General features: G+C 51.7%; 1 protein-coding gene and 2 long non-coding RNA genes across 4 annotated transcripts in view; 2 read left to right on the top strand and 1 right to left on the bottom strand.

Moving 5' to 3' along the window:
* The window catches only part of fryb (furry homolog b (Drosophila)), a 26,140-nt gene extending 10,408 nt beyond the window's left edge, over positions 1–15,732 (bottom strand). Inside the window, exons 1-37 of one of the 2 annotated variants that reach the window (XM_085936693.1) lie at positions 14,877–15,732; positions 13,479–13,672; positions 13,193–13,246; positions 12,972–13,111; positions 12,818–12,908; positions 12,656–12,735; positions 12,402–12,482; positions 12,068–12,236; positions 11,894–11,986; positions 10,845–10,943; positions 7,525–7,626; positions 7,362–7,465; positions 7,129–7,237; positions 6,971–7,057; positions 6,583–6,887; positions 6,372–6,479; positions 6,010–6,250; positions 5,655–5,819; positions 5,497–5,583; positions 5,160–5,419; positions 4,864–5,053; positions 4,666–4,790; positions 4,508–4,565; positions 4,344–4,435; positions 4,066–4,238; positions 3,743–3,903; positions 3,568–3,678; positions 3,268–3,422; positions 3,066–3,165; positions 2,819–2,990; positions 2,411–2,673; positions 1,248–1,394; positions 1,005–1,173; positions 844–934; positions 688–761; positions 460–610; positions 96–199 (exon numbers count right to left, since the gene is read on the bottom strand). In XM_085936693.1, the coding sequence (XP_085792819.1) occupies positions 96–199; positions 460–610; positions 688–761; positions 844–934; positions 1,005–1,173; positions 1,248–1,394; positions 2,411–2,673; positions 2,819–2,990; positions 3,066–3,165; positions 3,268–3,422; positions 3,568–3,678; positions 3,743–3,903; positions 4,066–4,238; positions 4,344–4,435; positions 4,508–4,565; positions 4,666–4,790; positions 4,864–5,053; positions 5,160–5,419; positions 5,497–5,583; positions 5,655–5,819; positions 6,010–6,250; positions 6,372–6,479; positions 6,583–6,887; positions 6,971–7,057; positions 7,129–7,237; positions 7,362–7,465; positions 7,525–7,626; positions 10,845–10,943; positions 11,894–11,986; positions 12,068–12,236; positions 12,402–12,482; positions 12,656–12,735; positions 12,818–12,908; positions 12,972–13,111; positions 13,193–13,246; positions 13,479–13,672; positions 14,877–15,138 (5,167 nt within the window). In that variant the 5' untranslated portion in view covers positions 15,139–15,732. Of the gene's footprint in view, positions 1–95; positions 200–459; positions 611–687; positions 771–843; positions 935–1,004; positions 1,174–1,247; positions 1,395–2,410; positions 2,674–2,818; positions 2,991–3,065; positions 3,166–3,267; positions 3,423–3,567; positions 3,679–3,742; positions 3,904–4,065; positions 4,239–4,343; positions 4,436–4,507; positions 4,566–4,665; positions 4,791–4,863; positions 5,054–5,159; positions 5,420–5,496; positions 5,584–5,654; positions 5,820–6,009; positions 6,251–6,371; positions 6,480–6,582; positions 6,888–6,970; positions 7,058–7,128; positions 7,238–7,361; positions 7,466–7,524; positions 7,627–10,844; positions 10,944–11,893; positions 11,987–12,067; positions 12,237–12,401; positions 12,483–12,655; positions 12,736–12,817; positions 12,909–12,971; positions 13,112–13,192; positions 13,247–13,478; positions 13,673–14,876 lie in introns of both variants that reach the window. The other variant, XM_085936694.1, reaches the window with a different exon arrangement.
* LOC147043669 (uncharacterized) lies at positions 6,273–9,714 on the top strand. Its single transcript, XR_015068780.1, has 3 exons — positions 6,273–6,624; positions 6,777–9,332; positions 9,409–9,714. It is a non-coding gene; the product is annotated as an uncharacterized LOC147043669 (long non-coding RNA).
* On the top strand, positions 15,330–17,928 carry LOC147043667 (uncharacterized). The gene is made up of 3 exons (XR_015068781.1): positions 15,330–15,453; positions 15,557–15,874; positions 17,002–17,928. It is a non-coding gene; the product is annotated as an uncharacterized LOC147043667 (long non-coding RNA).

Genomic DNA, 17,928 nt, shown 5'->3' with positions numbered 1-17,928 from the left:
ATCAGTGAGGGCATTACACAAGACTTGGATGCAATCTATGTGTGTGTGTGTGTGTGTGTGTGTGTGTGTGTGTGCATGTGTGAGTTTGTTGGCACCCAAGAAGAGCGCGTGCAGCACTAGGGGAAGGTGCAAAGCCCAGTCTTCTCTCACGCTGTGATCCACCACCATTTCTGTCATGAAAATGACGGCCACATTACACCTAAAAACAACACCCACACACCCACACCAAAACGCACACACCAACACACACACACACACACACCAAAATCAAAAATGTAATCGTGGGGCAACAATTTTCACGGACAAAGCATTTTGCTCGCATGATATTTTGATGACGTCCCTGCCTAATGAAATTTTCACTTTCAGCAGCTTTCCAACTCGAGTGATCCTTGCTCCCTCCCGTCTTAAGTTCTCTGCATGCCCTTCCTTCCGCACGTGAGCCAGTTTTGTCAGGCGCACCTGTGCAGGGGTCCCCTGGGCGTGACGGTCTCGGGCAGATAGTCTACCAGCGGTGCCCAGCAGCCGCCATTTGCGGGCATGGGCAGCGGCTGAGGGCGGTTCGTCTCCAGGACGCTCAACAGCCAGGCAGCGTATGGTGGGAGAGGGTCAGCTGGGGGGGGTGAAACGTTAATGCCGTTCAAATCCCAATGCGTATACGATACGAGAGCATTTTGGCAAACTGGCTACTTTTCTCGTCCTCGTAGGAACCTCCCGAGCTGTTGCTGTAGCGGGACTCCAGCCTGTTGTGCGCCCTCACCCTCCTGTAACAGCTCCCCACACGCACACATTGCTGTCATGCTGAGTCCATACGAGGTATATCAAAATAGTACAATGCAGACTGACCGCTCGTCACTCTCCCTGAGCAGTTTGCTTTCATCCGTGTCCAGCGGGTTTTCCTGTCCGACCACAACGGTGTTGCTGCTGGAGGCAGTGCCTACACAAGCGCATGTGCGCGTCAAGTCCGAGTATCGGGAGGAGGATTGCGCGCGGGGTGGGGGGCTCACCCGTCTGCGAGGTGGGTGCCTTGTTGCTGGCAGCAAATCGGTAGAAAGGCGGATTGTCGCAGTGCAGTACCACAGGGTTAACAGGGTCGGTCTGCTGAAGCTCAAACAGGAGCTCCTCCATGGTCTGGATGGTGTTGTTCCGACACAAGTAGATCACCACCTTCTTGATCTGCAAACGCACACTTTTGCCGTTGGATGCGAAATGCCAGCGCAAGGTGGCAAATGGTGGCTCCGATGACTGACATAAGGTAAGAGGGTGGTATCACTGCTGACTCCACACAAGCTGATGAGAAACTGCAGGGTGATCCTCAGGTTGTTGCTCCAGCGTTCATTGGACACCAAAGCGTTCCAAGCACTTTCCATCTCCGGCCCGGGCACCTCGTCGCCGTACTGCCGAAACAAACGAGGACGGGCAGAGACACGTGGAAAATCCACTTTTATATTCATTTTATTGTGCACTTGGAGTCTTCAAGATTGTAAAAAAGTGTAATATATCACGTGTAATATGTGCCAGGTGTTACAGAGCTACTTTTATGATCCGTTTGGGGGCTACATTTTACTCCATTTTTTAGGACGTCATTTCAGAAATCCTTCATCAGTATAGAGAAGGATTCGCCCAAAAGACTTTGTTTCGTTGATGGTTCAATTTCTTTAATCTGGAAATGATGGACACAGTAAGCTTGAGATGACACAAAAATAGTCAACTGTATTTTACTTGAATAATATTGCGTGTTCACGATGCCGTCGTTTTCATAGCATTAGCGTCGGTCTTTCTGCCGATTGGTGCTGTATTGTTCTTGGGTAACAATAATGTGTTAAATGCATTTGTTACCTTCTCGCTCATGCTAGCATTAGCTCACCGGTTCACTCGACCGCAGTGCTTGTTTACAAGACGTGTTCATAAATATTGTGAGGGGATTTATTTTGTTACGCGCTATGTACGGTTGTATGGACAAGTCTTCTGCCGTTGACATCTTTTAATCAATCATAAGGTTTGCGGCGCAAGTAAACTCTACCTCGGCTAAAAAACTACAATTATGTTCGACCGGAAAGGGAGGCACACATCTTGCGGCCTTGAGGGAGTGGGGTGTGAAGTATCTCGTTTGCATTTAAAGAGAGCGCACCAAAATGGCTTGCTCTGAGTCGCACCTCAGAAAACGTATGAGGGACCCGTGATGCTATCAAAATGAGGAATCAGACAAAAGCACGGCACTTTATATAGACCACAACTGAATGAGTAAAACGGAAGAATTTATGAACATGATATGTAAACTTTAAGAGGTCAGCGAGTAGGGACACTGCCTTCGCTTTGTGTTTCCGGCAAAATCGTCCCTTCGGGAATGGGACTTGTTGGTGAGCGTGTGTACATCTAGGGAAAGGAGGCATATGGTGGCGGCGTGTCCCACCTTGGCAGTCATGAACATGAGGTTGTTGAGCACCAGCGAGGTGGCCTGCAGGTTGCCCCAGCCGTTGCCCCTGAGGAAGAGCGACACGCCCGCCAGACTGGCTTGGGGCCCACGAGAGACCTCCTCATCAGGCGTGCAGGGGCTGGAGGCTGGCGGCAGGAGGCCCGTGTCCACCAGCTCCATGTTGCCCAGCCAGGGCAGCAGGTAAGACAGCATGATCTGACGCCCGTTGGTGTGGGTGCTCGGGAAGCGCTGGCTCACCTCTGCGCACCAACGCAAACAAACAAACGCACGCGCACGCACACACACACACACACACACACACACACACAACAAGTGCAACAAAGACAAAACTGCAGAACATAACCCCAACTACTTCCTCGAGCACCACCACGTCATGTGACTGACCCGAGAAAAGAGGCAGTGTGAGTTCTGGGTACATGCTAGCCAGTTGGTTGGAGAGCTGCGATAGGTTGACACTGTAGAGAGGCGGCAGAGGCCCGTGTGTGCCGTACAAGATGTCACCAGGCTTTTGGTCCACCATGCGCTGGGTGTATGCGCGTAGTTTGGATTCCAGCACCTGAGCACGTACGGCAGCATACCGGATCATCGATATCGCCCATGTCAAGCAGCCGACTCAAGGACTGGACCAGACCTGCATCAGCTGCATGGAGATCTCATAGATTTCTCTGCTGGTGTCCGACGCCTTGAACAGCACCAGATTGAGCAGCGTCACCAGGTCACACGGGTAGTTCCTAGCCAGTAATGGGGTTACAACACAGTTGAAGAAATGGTGCAATGATCAAAAGAAGCTCAAGAGGATATTTTGTGCTAAGACGATTTTGTTCAACTTCTACCTGTTCCCGCACACGGCGGCGATGGCCTTGAAGCATCCGGACGCCAGCTGGTACGATCCGGTGAAGCAGCGATCCACGGCCCAGTTGAACAGGTTGCTCTGCTCCGGATTCAGCTCCAGCAGCAGAATCACCACCTCGCAGCCCAGACGGTGAACCTGCGGCAGAAGAACACTCGCAGTCGGGAACGACCCGTAGTGTGTGCGTCATGACCACGACAACGACTTCTCGCACAACTACTGCCGCCGGCTCTTTTTAATAATCGCCATCGCACGCCACTCCTACTGTACGGGTCGCACGGACCCGCTTGTCTTGGCAGGCCAAGATGTTGTCCAGCCATTTGTAGAGGTAGCCGTCGGTGGACAGACCCACGTTGTCGAACACGGGACCGCAGCACAGGACGGCCGACATGGCCTGGGCGGGAAGAGAGCCAAACGTCACGACCGTCCAAAGACCCCCCCAAACCATTAAAGCTAACCTTGAGAGAGCAGTACTGGTAGCGAGTGATTTGATGGTTGCGGTCACTGTAGCGGTCCAGGGGCGTGAACATGACGCTGTAGGGCCCGGCCCATTGGCTGAAGAGGATGAAGAGGTTATGCCGGAGAGACTGCTGGGGGAAGAGGAGTCGACGGTGCTGGACTACATACACAAGTACACACGCAGAGAGAACATGACAAAAGTCAGTCATCGTCTCTCCTCTTCCTTCTGCCAGTGTTTAAGTGCTCACCACTGCGCTCTCTGAATCAAGGGGGGGAAATAAAGCCAATGTCCTCCTTCCATCATGACTCAGGTGTGACTCACCAGGCACGCACTGGATGAGGTTGGCCACCATGTTGCTAAAGTGAGCTCTGATGTCTTTGAGCACGTCCATCTCCTTCTCGTTCTCCGCCTCCAGGAGCATTCGCGTCAGGTCCACGTACTCCAGGAACAAGGCCCCCAGCACCAGCGAGTCGCGCTCCAGCGCTCCGTTGGTGCTGCCAACCGGCGGGCGGGCGGGCGGAAAGGTGTCGTGAATACAGCTGCGCCACGGCTGAACCATTACATTTCACATGCCCTTGCTTGCTGTTGTTTTATTGCACCTGTCACTGATGACGCCAGCGTTGGCCAACAGTTCAAAGATTCTCAGCAGCTGCAGCCGAAGAAGATCCCTCCTCTCTCGTCGCTTCTTGTTCTGACAGTCGGACGCACATTTGTGAAGTCAGCTGAGGCCGACAGTGATAAGAAGTCCCTCATTTCTGTATACCTCAGGTCGACGTTCTAGAGCCTCCTTCATGAGTGGATGGAGTTCTTCCATCAGCTCCCTAGAGTAACATAGATGGCAAATTGACAACCCCTCACCCCCCAAAAAATCACTCCCCATTTGAAAAGACAATAATGCGCCAGCTCGGCTGGATGTCACACCTGAAGACGAGGGCGTTGGTGCAGCCAAAGCCCAACACCAGAGACTCTGTGATCTCCAGACTCTCGGCTCTCATCAGCGGAACGAGCTGCTTGAGAAGCCAGGCGACCGACGGCGTGCCGATCACCTACGTGCGCATGCAAGTGACAACGGCAGTCCATTCACGGGGGTGAAAAACAGCATAGGCGGGTTGACACCACCTTATTGTCGTAGGTGACGCTGCCGTCGGGCGTGGTGGCCGTGATCTCGGGCGTGGACGCCCGGAGGTGTCCAGGCGACATGATGCTGGGCTTAGCCACCCCGAGGCACAGGATGAGGTAATTCCGCCACAGAGACATGGAGTTGTCGCCGGAGCCGGCCGTGCTGGTCTTCTTTGCGTTGACCGGGCTGCTGTGTGAGCGAGAGAAGAACTCGCCTGTACTTGCTTGCCTTATCTATGCCTACCTGCTTGTAGCGTCTCTTTTATCTCCTTTCAACCCTGGCAAAGCAAGCTTACTTGGGGTCGATGAGCGGCAGCAGCAGCTGCACCCGCGTGAAGGCGTAGGGCCAGGCGTAGCTCAGGGCCACCGGGCAGTGCTTTGGCAGGTGTTCCTGACGCAGGAAAATGTGCAGGCACAGCACCCAGGGGTCCTTCAGGCACTGGGCGAAGATCCACACGTGGCTGGGGCTCTTCACGTCGTAAGAGCTGCTCACTAGTCGTGCCGTCCACTCCACTAGGAACTGGAGGTCCACGTGGTGGCTCATGGGTAGGGTGGACTATGGAGGAGGAGAGCGGCGTTCCCAGTGAGCGGCTATGTGCACGGGCGAATGATGCCTCTCCGACAGTTACACACCGAGTCAGAAACGGCCGCGTGGACGAAGCTGTCCAGAACAGCCGGACTCAGCTGGTCCATGACTTCGATCATGGGTTTGTCTTCATCCTGCGGAATGGATTTTGTCACTTGGTTTGGGAGTGGAGTCGTAAAACAAAATGTGGATCGAGACGGCGTACCTCGGCGTGCCCGAGCGCAACGAACAGGCATCGAATCTCTCTGAGCACGCCCACCGCTAGCTTCCTGGTGCTTATCTGGCACGAGCAGAGCAGCAGCAAAGCCAGACCTTCCACGGCGTGAAGAACCGAGCAGTGTGGGCTCCGCTCGGACATTCTGGGGCTCGCCTGAGTGATACAATTCCACATTGCCTCCAATGAACGACATCACGTCTTTTCCATAGAGTTGTAGTGTTGTGAGTGCCGTGAGATATGCTGCCCAAAAATCACTCTCTCTAATATTGTGCTTCCTAAGAACCATAAGCTGTCAGAAGATATTTTTTGTCTGCGTTCAGAGTGCAAAGAAGGAGAAGCCAACCTCCATGCCGCCACGCATCTTCCCCTGTAGTTGCAGCGCCAGCCTCCACTGAGTGAGAAGCTGCAGCAGGAGCTTCACCGACGCATCTTGAAGACCCTGCTGGGTCTCTTGCACCTCACGCAGCAGGAAGTGCGTGTAGCCGAAGAGCACGTCTTCCCTCCAGTCGGCGAAATCCAGCAAGAGGCTCTGAAGGGAGTTCTGGGAAATAAGACGTAGCTCGTCGTCCATGTGCACCGTAAGTCTGAGGAAAGGCGACACGAAGAGGAAAAGTGAAGTAGAGCAGGAGCTCCGCATCGTCATTGCCTGCTCGCTTGCGTGGCTGCCGATTTACAGAGGCGGTCAAAAAGAAAAAAATCAGGCACCGTGAAAGGAGGTCAATGAGTTCGGGCTTGGACATTCCGTCGGGAAGGATCCGAGGAATGGCAGCAACGCACGTCCGGAACAGGTCGATCTTGGGCTTCCTTTCACCCCTGCTCCCAGATGACAACAAAGCCACGTGAAGTATGCCACATAAAATGGCCAGCGTTTGGATTGGAAGCAGACGGGGATATTGAGCCAGAGAGCGCCACCTACGTGATCATGTCCTCGGGTTCTTTGTTGAGCATCTGCGCACTGGTGAGCATCATACAGCGGCCCACCTCCTTGTCCAGGTGCCTGAGGACGCTATCCAGCGCCCTGCGCACCTGCGAGTAGTACAAGGACATGCCAATGAGCTTGGCCTCCTCCTCTGTGAGGGTTTTGCTCAGGTAGGTCTTCTTCTTCTTCAGAGAGTTGCCCGACGGCAGCGTGGCGCCCGTGTTGGGCATGGGAGGTTCGCCATCTTTCTGCTGCAGGGCGTCAGCGATGACCAGGAAGGCCCGTAGGCCGATGTTCATACGCTGGGACGAAAGCCGGAGCGGGTAAGGCGTGACTTTCCCATACAGTTTCTTCAACAAGGAAAGCGGCGGGAGGGACGGCATACCTCTGGATTGAGGCTGAAGGCTTTGGCGGGCTTCCCCACACTCAGAAGATCAAAGATGATCTCCTTCATGGCAAAGTCCAGCCTCTCCTGAGCACAAATCAAACGTGAAAGGCGTGCTCGCTTGCTAGCGTCCAAATAGCTTTGAAAACACTCCGAACCTGTGCGATAAACTGGATGATCTTGACAAAGATATTAAGCGGCATGTCTCGCGGGACCACGCTGCGGCTCCCCTTGGGGAAGAGCGTGGAGGTGATGGACATAAGGCGGCTGCGGGGGAAGGCACAAGGAACCGACTAGACAAAGCGGTGAGGTGGAAACCCGTTGACGCTTGATGTGCAACACGGCGTGAGTGGCTTGTCGAGAAATACCTTACGCGTCTCCGTGTGCGTACCTTTGTGTGGCAGTGTTGCTCTCGCACTTGATTCGGATCATGTAAACCCACAGCAGGCGGTAGAGCGACTCCAGGGCTACGCGGGCCATCTTGGGGTCTTTATTCTGAATTCAACAGTGACTTGATACACAAACCCACGTTGTTGCTGTGGTTTGCTTTTTACCTTGAGGTTGGACAGGCAGTTGTTGAGGAAAATGTGCCAGCGGCTGAGGAACAACTGCTTCTGACTCACGCACAGCAGACACGTCACCAGAGGATACAGCGCCTGGTATACGAGAGAGAGAGAGGAGAGAGAGCAGCGAGAGAAAGCAGCGAGAGACAGAGACAGAGAGAGACAGAAAGCAGCAAGAGACAGAGAGAGAGACAGAGAGAGAGCAGCGAGAGAGCAGCGAGAGAGCAGCGAGAGAGCAGCGAGAGAGCAGCGAGAGAGCAGCGAGAGAGCAGCGAGAGACAGACAGACAGACAGAGAAAGAAAGAAAGAGAGAGAAAGAGAAAGAGAGAGAGAAAAAGAGAGAGAGAGAGAGAGAGAGAGGGTTCCAACACATCAGACCTGTCAGTCTGGGGAAGCGCCAGCTCGTTGAAGGGGGCGCATTGGTTTTCAATATTTAAACGTCGACCGTCCAAGAACAATTGACAATTCACCTTTTCTCAGGCCATGTCACCCGGCCTTAGCAGAAAGAAGCGGTCATTGGACCCTTTCATCTCTTTGAACAATATCAATGATGGCACAAGTTGACGGGCAGGTTGCTCAAACAAAGATGGGCAGTAAAGATGATAATAACCGCACGCTGCGCTTTCGGAATCATACATGAAAAGGGCGGGGGCCAGTGTTTCAAATGAGCTTTTAAGCAAGGCTTAAGGTTGTAAAGGTTGTCATGACAGCGCCGTGGATGGCCGCCTCGGTGAGTCGCTCTCTGCTTCTTTGTCTTATTTTGTGTGTTTTCTGTGTCCTCTGCTGTACATCCCGAATCACTTTTACCAGAAAAGCGCTGTTAAACATCGGACAGTCCTCTTCTGGTATTTTCTCTCCTGTTCTCTCTGATTCAGACTTGTTTGTCGGAGATTTTAGCCGGAGCGGCGGTGCTGGCACGACGACGACGCGGAAAACGAGCCGGAGCCCTTGTAAAGCTGAGGCAGAGAGGGTTCCGTTCTGCTCTACCATCAATTCATCTGGCAAATGTCCGCTCCCTGGCGAACAAGATGGACAAACTGCTGCTCCTCACTTCAAGGAACACGGATTTCAGCAGATCCGCCGCGCTGTGCTTTGTGGAGACGTAGCTCAGCGGATGCACCCCCCACCACGCCGTGGAGTTAGCTGGGTTTCGGCTAATGCGTGCAGATCGCAGCGCGGAGCTCTCCGGAAAATCAAAGGGAGGTGGTCTCTGTTTCTACATCAATGAACGTTGGTGTACTGATGTCACGGTGTTGAAAGAGTTTTGCAGCCCTCTTCTAGAAACACTTTTCATAAACTGCCGGCCGTTCTATTCGCCACGGGAGTTCTCCTCGATCGTCGTGGCGGCTGTTAACATTCCACCACACGCATGTGCGAGTGAAGCCACGCAGATGCTGGCTGACCAGGAGACAGACATGGAGAAACTTCTTCCAAATTCACTAATCATTGTTCTGGGTGATCTTAACAGGGCGAACCTAGCACACGAACTCCCCAAATACAGACAGCACATAACGGGGCACAGACACTGGACCACTGCTACACCGTAATAAAGGATGCATACCACTTTGTGGCTCGTGCAGCTTTAGGACTCTCGGACCACTGTCTAGTTCATCTGATTCCGGCCTACGGGCAGAAATTAAAAACTTCTAAGCCTGTGGTGAGGACTGTGAGGAAATGGACAGTGGAGTCAAGGCAGGACCTCCAAGCCTGCTTTGACTGCACCGATTGGGGAGTTTTTGAAGCTGCAACTTCAGACCTGCGTGATCTCACCGACACAGTCACATCATACATCAGTTTTTGTGAGGATCTCTGTGTGCAGACTAAGACCTTCTGCACGTACAACAACAATAAACCTTGGTTTACACCGAACCTCAGGAGGCTGCGCAGTCAAGGAGGAGGCGTACAGGACCGGCGATCGGGACCTGTTCAAGCAGACCAGAAACACACTCAACCGAGAGGTCAGGAAAGCCAGGAGGTGTTACGGGGAGAGCCTGGAGAGACACCACTCTGCCAATCCTGATCCCTCAACAGTGTGGAAAGGTCTGCAGAGCATCACGGGCTTCAAGAAACGGAGACAGCGTGTGAGGCTGGCGAGCATCACATCTAACACCCGGACCACCAATACTGGCGCGCCTCAGGGGTGCGTCCTCTCCCCACTGCTCTTCTGTCTCTACACAAACGATTTCTCCTCAGGTGACTCTCCTGTGAAGCTCCTGAAGTATGCAGACGACACCACTCTCATCGGACTGATCCGGGACGGTGATGAGACTGCGTACAGACAGGAGGTGGAGCGGCTGGTCCACTGGTGGAGCCAAAACCACGTGGAGCTGAACCCGCTCAAGACCGTGGAGATGACAGTGGACTTCAGGCGAGACCCTTCACCACTTCCACCCTTCACTATCTGCAGTGATGCTATTCTCTCCGCAGACACCTTCAAGTTCCTGGGAACCACAATCTCTCGGGACCTGAAATGGACCGGCCACATAGACTCTGTTCGGAAGAAGGCCCAGCAGAGGCTATACTTCCTGAGACAGCTCAAGAAGTTCAACCTGCCGCGGGAGCTGCTGAAGACCTTCTACACTGCCATCATCCAGTCTGTCCTCTGCACCTCCATCACTGTCTGGTTTGGATCGGCCTCCAAACAAGACAAGCACAGACTGCAGCGGACAATCAGGACTGCAGAAAAGATCATTGGAATCAACCTCCCATCTATCCAAGACTTGTACCTGTCCAGGACCAAGAAACGTGCAAGTAACATCTCTACAGACCCTTCTCACCCAGGTTGCAGTCTGTTTGAACTACTCCCCTCTGGACGGAGTTATAGAGCTCTGTACGCCAAAACCAGCAGACACAGAGACAGCTTCTTCCCCCAGGCTGTTGCTCTGATGAACTCACACCACTCTTAGAGTCTCAGAGTCATTGCTGTGCAATAACATCCTCCTCTCCACACCTTTTGTGAATTGTCTACACAGTTTGTACTATGTGTCCTCTCTGCATCCACTGCAGCCTGGTCATCCTGGAAGAGGGACCCTCCCATCTGTGGTCTCTTCTCAAGGTTTCTCATTTCCCCTAGTTGGAGTTTTGAGTTTTTCCTTGCCCTCCTGGGAGTTTAAGATCAGGGGATGTTTGAGAATATTTGTCATTTTTGACATGTCCTGACTGTTGTTAGTCACCTAAATGTTGAACACATTGAGTCCAAGTCAACGTGGAGGCAAACATACATCTGTTCGAATCGCTCTCAGACTGAACTCTTTCCCCTCCCACTTGCCGCGCACATAGCTGCTCATGTGGAGGCAGCAACAGGCACTCACCAAGGAGTGTTTCTTCCTGGAGGATAGGTCCAGCGTGGTGTCATACAAGCTCTCCACAAAGTTGCGCAGGCACGGCACGTTCACTTCGTTCTTCACCGTCTGCCAGAGTATGGAAAGAGAGGGACTCGAGGGTTCGACATATACAGTGGAGCCTCGGTTTTCGAACATCCCGGTTCTCGAGCAAATGGGTATTCGAACAAAAAATTTGAGATTTTTTCGCTTCGGATGTCGGACGAAATTCAGTGGTCGTACCTCGCGAGATGAGCCGAGAGGACCCGCATGCCAACTGACTCAGTTTGTTATTACATTCTTGTTACTCTGAGGATTGCATCAACTCTAATCATGCCTCCAAAGGAAGCAAGTGGGAGCGGTAAAGCCTTCCTAAAACACAAAGATGCTCCTAAAGCAATGCGACCGTGAGCGAGCGTCTGGCGAAATTTTGGAAAGTACATCAGGACTTTCAAAATGTTTTTGAAATTTTAGCGACCGCTCTGTCACAATAATGTGACCAGCACGGTACAGTTGCACGGTCGGCGACGCGCCACGGTTGCGAGTTCAGCGGTGCACTGCAGTTGCGCGATCGGACAAAATTAAGCTCGCTGCGGACTGAGGTCCACTTCAATTTTGGAAAGTACATCAGCACTTTAAAAATATTTGCTAAATTTCAGCGACCGCTCTGTCACAATAATGTGACCAGCGCGGTGCAGTTGCACGGTCGGCGACGCGCTACGGTTGCACGTTCGGCGCTGCACTGCAGTTGCGCAATCGGACAAAAATGCACAAATGAAAAAATGCTTAAAAAAGGCGGGGTTTTTCTTTTTGCTTGGAACGGATTACATTTTTTTCCAATGTTTGTAATGGGAAAACATGATTCAGAATTCAAACAATTCTGGAACGGATTGTGGTCGAAAACCGAGGCTCCACTGTATGTCGGTGTCTGACTACGGCTTTGGAGCTACAAATATATTTCTTTCCCACTCCTGGGCCAATTGAACTTTCCATTCATGGATGAGCTGAAGAGGGCAAGCATCATTCCCACGGGTACTCACGGCAGCGACGGGCACGAGAATCTCTACAAAGAGTCCGGCCAGAGAGTGCTTAACATCCTTGTCCTTCACCTCCAGGAAATACTGCGCACACTCCTAAGCGCACAGCAGCAGAGGTAGCAGCAGAGCTTAGTTCCACTAGCCAGAGGGCCCCCTGGATCAATTTCAGAGCGCTACCTGCATGAACTGGAAGGAGGCCTCAAAGTCCTCCACGGGGTACATTTTGATGCGGAAGAACTTGAGGCCCATGATGAGGCTGATGGTGGACTGCAGGACGTAGGAGCTCTGCTCCTTCTGTCGTAGTTCCTTCAGCTCTGAGATGAACTTCTTCCTAACGGCCGGAAATCTGGCCGCAAAGAAACAAAAGGTCCAAAACCATGTGCAGCAAACATTGTACAAACGATTGGAAGGCATGCGGAGGGTGGCCGGAGGTGCGCAAAAAGGAAACATTCGATTGCGCACCAAGACGGCAGGGCGGGGCAAACAAGGGGCAACAGAGTCAATTGAGCACCTGGACTGGGTCACCACTCCCACCACTTCTGCGTAGAGGTCGGCCACGATGTGCATGTTGCCCGTGTTGGGTCCCAGATACCTGAGACACACTTTGGATCAGCAAAGGATGGACAAAAGTATCGGGACGCACCAACAACTTCAACATCACGGACCAGGTGGCAGCAGCCCCGATTTTTTTATCCACGACGTGTATTTAAGATGGTGCCAAGCTGGCGTTTGACACGTGTCGAGCCTCGTCTGTTGCTTCCTTACCCTTCCTTGTATTTGAAGTGCTTGAAGGCCAAGTTGATCACTTCCTGGATGAGTCCATCGAGGAGGGGATGCAATGGGATCTGAAGCGGGAGAAACAAAGATGAGCCCGACGGTGGCGCGACACGGCGGCGGCGCGACACGGCGGCAGTGAGCCACACTCGCCAGCTTCAACACTTCGATGAGCACCAGTGAGAAGATGAAGTCAATGGCCAAATCCCTCCGCTCCAGCAAGTAGTCCTTCTGCTGCTCATCACTGAGAGGTCAACAAAACACTCTTTAACTCCTACTCCTTCCAAGTGAGCGCGGTTTTACTAACTTTTTGGACTTGGTGTTGGCTCGGGGTCGATACTCGTGCGACTCGTCCTCGAGGCCGTTCTGCCGCTTGTACCAGTCAAAGAGCGTCCTAAGGATGGAGGGCAGGCAGTACTCTGACAGGGAGCTCATGCTGCTGATCAGCTGCAAATACAAACATGGAGCCAGCAGGAAGGTGATTGACAGGTTCCATGTTTGCTGTCATCATCGTGTGTGGCCAAAAACCTGGTCAAACTGTAGATCCTCTCCTCTCTGCAGAGACTTGTTGAGCGGCTTCTCCTACAAAAACAACACATAAGAAATTTAATTGCACAAAAACTAGCTTTGAAAACCTTTTGTAATTCTACTTATATTAGGCTACATTGATGACGCCCATTTTGCACGATTCAAATGAGACAAGTGGAGGGAGCTGCTTCCTGTGCTCGATCTGTGTTCATATTAAAGTACATTGATCCACACTTGCCACACTCACGCACACACTGCAGCTTTCAATGTAAGCGAAAAGGCTTACCAGCGGCTCGGCCATGATGATGCGGATCTTGCGCTCAGACAGCAGTGTGAAGTTGGCAAAGAGGCTCTTGAGGACAAACTCGCCGGGCTTGCTCTCCAGGTCCACGTTGACGGGCGCCATGACGACAGGAGCTTTTCTCTCTCCCTGGCTTGATGTGACAGATGGGACGGGCGTCTTCAGTCCCAATGGCAAAGCTGGACAAAGGGAAAAATTCAATGTCGACTACCAACTGTGTTCTTTGTTTATTTGGCACAAACTCATGCTTGTGTCACAGTGACCTTTGCTTCCGGAGCTTGTGCAGAGGTGAGCGAAGACTACTTGCTAAAGAGGTCACCCCTCCCTCCCCCCAGGCTGGCTTGTTTTCATAAAACATTATCGCTCCGGCCAGCGGGACGCAATCCCGGCCCGGCCCGCCCCGCCCCGAGGGCTTACCGAGACCCTTGATGAAGCTAATGACACTAGCCCTGCTCCACCTTGCCGGGACTTCCGTGGCGTGGCTGGGACAATGCGCCGTGTTTTTGCGGTGGAACGGCACGTTGGAAGACTGGGAGAGGTCTGCAGCATACAGCCTTCGTAACAGCGCAAAAATACAAGATCCTGGCTGCTGAGAAGCGAATCAAAAAGAAGATTGACCCGGCTTGTTTGGCATGGCTACCCAAATCTAAGGGTGGGAAGCTCCATCATCTCGCGGGTCAGAGGGTCAGCTGACGGTGAATTTCTTCTCCATTCCTAGGCCAAGGTGAGCTCAGCTCGGAGGAAAAGGACCCGTCGACAAACAATCGCCAAACTTGGCGCAGCACACGTGAGCCCTCGGAGCAGTTGTTGCGTTTGGGCTTTCAGTTCGCCACATCAAGTTTGAAATGCACGGTTGCCGCCTGGACAGTCAACTGGAAACGTGTCGCTGTGAGTTTTCAAACTGTCCCCGGGTCACGTTCTGAGTCCCCCTGTGCGGATTGAGCAGAAGAATTTGAACACTGCCCGAAGAGAACCACGAGGAAGGTGGGGGGGGGGACGCTATTTTTAGAGCGCCACTCCCGCAACACCCACCTCATACACAAGTGCACACGTGCAAAACTGAGTCGTGTGGACCAAAGAAAACTGTACCAAGAATCAAATGCAGCTGATGAAAAGATCTGCTAACAATGGCTCCGCTCACTGAGCTTGGGGGGGCCCTCCCGCCATGGGAGACCGGGGATTTTTAAACCTTTGGGGGGATTTTCATCCATTGTCCCGATGCCAATCAAAGTTATCTTGCTGCAAAATAGAAATGAGGTTGACGTCAAAGAAGCCTGAATCCCGCTGGGCCCTGCCACATAACACTCAAATCAGGTCAACGACTTTGAACTTCTCCTTGCCCGTGTCCGTCCCGACATCCAAATCTTGCATGAGGTCACCTACCTACAATGAGCCGTGTTCGCCTTCTGGACCTGGACTGAAACTTGGAAAATCTCCCAATAAAGTCAACGGGATCGTACATGTGCAAAGGCAACGGCAACGAGGCGATGCGCTCCATGACGATGCCGTCCTGGCTTTGGCTCTGATCATCCGAGTCCCGATCCAGACTTGGGCTCTGGCTCTTCAGCAAGAGGCTGTCAACGTAGTCCGATGTTCCGCTTTCGGCCACAAGGCTGGCGATGCTTCCAAACTCCTCCAAGGACATCCTTCTCGGGCAAGTCTTTTTCTCAGCGCTTTGCCATTAAGTCGCCCTTCAGAGGAAGAGCTTGCATGATGTTTGGAAGGGGAACCGTGAAAAGCTGGCTCTGGAAAACTTTTGCGTGTTCATAAATCGTCCATCTCCTCGGTGTCACCGAGGGCATTCCAGCTCTGTCAGAGTCCCGAGTGGCCGTAGATCTTCCTTGTTTCCTGTCAAAGCTCAGCGGATGTGTCAGGCCTGGCCTTTGTTGTCTATCTCTCGCTCACGAGGCACAATTCTCTAGTCTCAGGTGGTGAACAAGGAAGGGAACCTGCTCCAAAGGTGCGTCGTGATTGATTCCGTGAAAATGTTTGGGTGGATCTTCCTGGCGTTTCTTTTTCCATGCTGTCTTTTCATCTTCGCTCTTTGGGGATTTTTCCCACAGATCCTACATGAAGAAGGACTCCAGACGCAGCAGCACGATAGAAGGGCGCGCGTACGCTGACCGGATCCAAATGGCAGACACATGCGACTTGTGGTTGCGAGCAAGCGTTCCTGGGGCTGACCGGTCAGGGCAGTTTAGCCAGTTACAGTATCCTTGATGTGTCGGCGGTGTTGAGTTACCGGGAGCCGAGCTGACATATCCCTCGACATAGAGGGCGAGACGAAGCCAAACCCAAACAGGAACTGCATGTTGACAGTTCAACTGGAGAAGCTTTGGAAACAATAACATGACAGCAAACAGAACTCATCCTGACAGTAGGTATGAAATTGAGCTACTTAAGGGTCTATTCAGACCTGACTGTTTGGTCCACTTTAAACAGACCAGGGTTAGATTGTCACGCTGGTCCGTGCAGGTGTGAATACACGCAAACGAATCTTGGTGTGGATTAAAGAAACGGTTTACGAGACCCAGTTTTTATAGTGGTCTCAGTTCGCTTCCAAATGAACTCTGATGCGGTTCGTTTAAGGTGTAAATACAAACATCGTAGATCCGAACCAAAAGCACAGTGCCTCCCACTTCTCTCAAAAGCAGAAATAAAAAGAAGGAATGGTCCCCATGCCTCTGCTGGCACTTTCCAATTGAGCATCAACAAGCAAATAAACATCAAACGTTTACAGAGGGTCTTTGTCCCAGTAAAACAACAAAAAGTAGCATCAGCTTGTGTTTCTCTGGAGAGAAGCCCCCACATCCAACCCGCCGGGGCCCTCCTCAATGTTGATGCCACCATTGTCATGACATCACCCCCATCGAGTGTCATACCCGAGAGGCCCAATGTGTGAAAACCAGTCACTTCACATTTCAGCTGAACGAGAAGGAAAACAGAGACAAAAACCAAACCGTTTAGACATACCGTATTTTTTGGACTAATAGTCACTCCGGAATATATATCGCATTAGCCATAAAATGCACAATAACGTGAAAAAAACATATATAAGTCGCTCCGGAGTATAGGTCGCATTTTGGGGGAAATTTATTCGACAAAATCCAACACCAAGAACAGACATGAACGAGCAACAACAAGCTAAACGATAGGTATGCTAACGTGACATAAACACAAACGAAGAGCTGGGAACGGGCCTGACGTACCATTCAGAGTTATTCTAATAACTATTACATAAATAACACGTTTATAAAACCATCTGTGTCACTCCAATTCATTAAATCCATCGATCATCCTTTATGTAAACAATGGCGCTGACGTCGGACTCGTAAATTACATTTCTAATTATTTCACAGACGCATATAACGATATATAAAATATATTTCAAATAACTAAGATCAGGGGATGCTTTGAGAATAATTGTGAATTGTTTGTCTATGTGAAGCCCTTTGAGACTGCTTGTAATTTAGGGCTATACAAATAAACTTGACTTGTGCGTCCGCAGACTTGCCCAGGAAAAAAACCACACCGAAAAAAACGGTGGCTGCGCGCTGCCAAGTGGTATCCATGGCAACAAGGATGACAATGAGTAAAGATGGATGCGAGTTCACAACGCGGTGGTGGGGGTGTTTTGTTTTTTGTCAAGTCTGCTCCTGAACCCACCAGCCGGTGGTGCTCAATGTCTTAAGGCCCGCAAAACAATCCGAATGGACATATTCAGTAAAATGTTGAATGCTGTTTGTGAAATTTACCAACAAAGTCATGTGAGATCATCGGCCTGTTTCTGAAAACTACACGAGACAGCCGCCCCTACGGCGAAAGAAAATGTACAACCTGGATATTTTGCAAGCAACAAAGAGCGTCCACCGACAACATCAAAAACACAAACTCAGCAACATCAGTGGGCCCACCAGGGGTGGGAGCAAACAACCACTCATAACCCACATCGCCGTCGTCATCATGGATGGGCGAGCCGCTTCTATGCCGCCTGCCGCGTGCATGGGTGATGCGTGTGGCAATATCAAAAAATCAAAACCAAGACGTGATCCATGTCACATCTGGTAGCAACTCTGCACACCTGCCGGTAGAAAGACAAGACCGCAAGCTTGCGGCGGGTGAACTTGTAGATCCCACACGACGTCTGAGAAAACCATGCCTGAAAGCGCAAAGGACATGTGCCATTTTGGTTTGCAGCGCCCATTTTAGGGTCATTTTGGCCACGTCGAGACAAGATTTTGCTCTTATTCCTACGGATTTGATTCTTTGAATTCAGCCCCTTTCATTTCATCACATGGAACTGACAGCAAAGTTGGATGACTGGCCTTCATTTTCAGAAAATGCAGGCCCTGAAGGCAGTTTCACTTAACAGCCTGACAGTTGGGTGATATGTTGAGTATACACCTACAAGTTTGAAGGTTTGTGTGAAAATACA

This window comes from Syngnathus leptorhynchus, chromosome 17 (assembly GCF_054491065.1).
Source record: "Syngnathus leptorhynchus isolate UIUO chromosome 17, UIUO_Slep, whole genome shotgun sequence".
In the NCBI taxonomy this organism is placed as follows: Eukaryota; Metazoa; Chordata; class Actinopteri; order Syngnathiformes; family Syngnathidae; genus Syngnathus; species Syngnathus leptorhynchus.
This window is presented reverse-complemented; position numbering and strand designations above follow the sequence as displayed.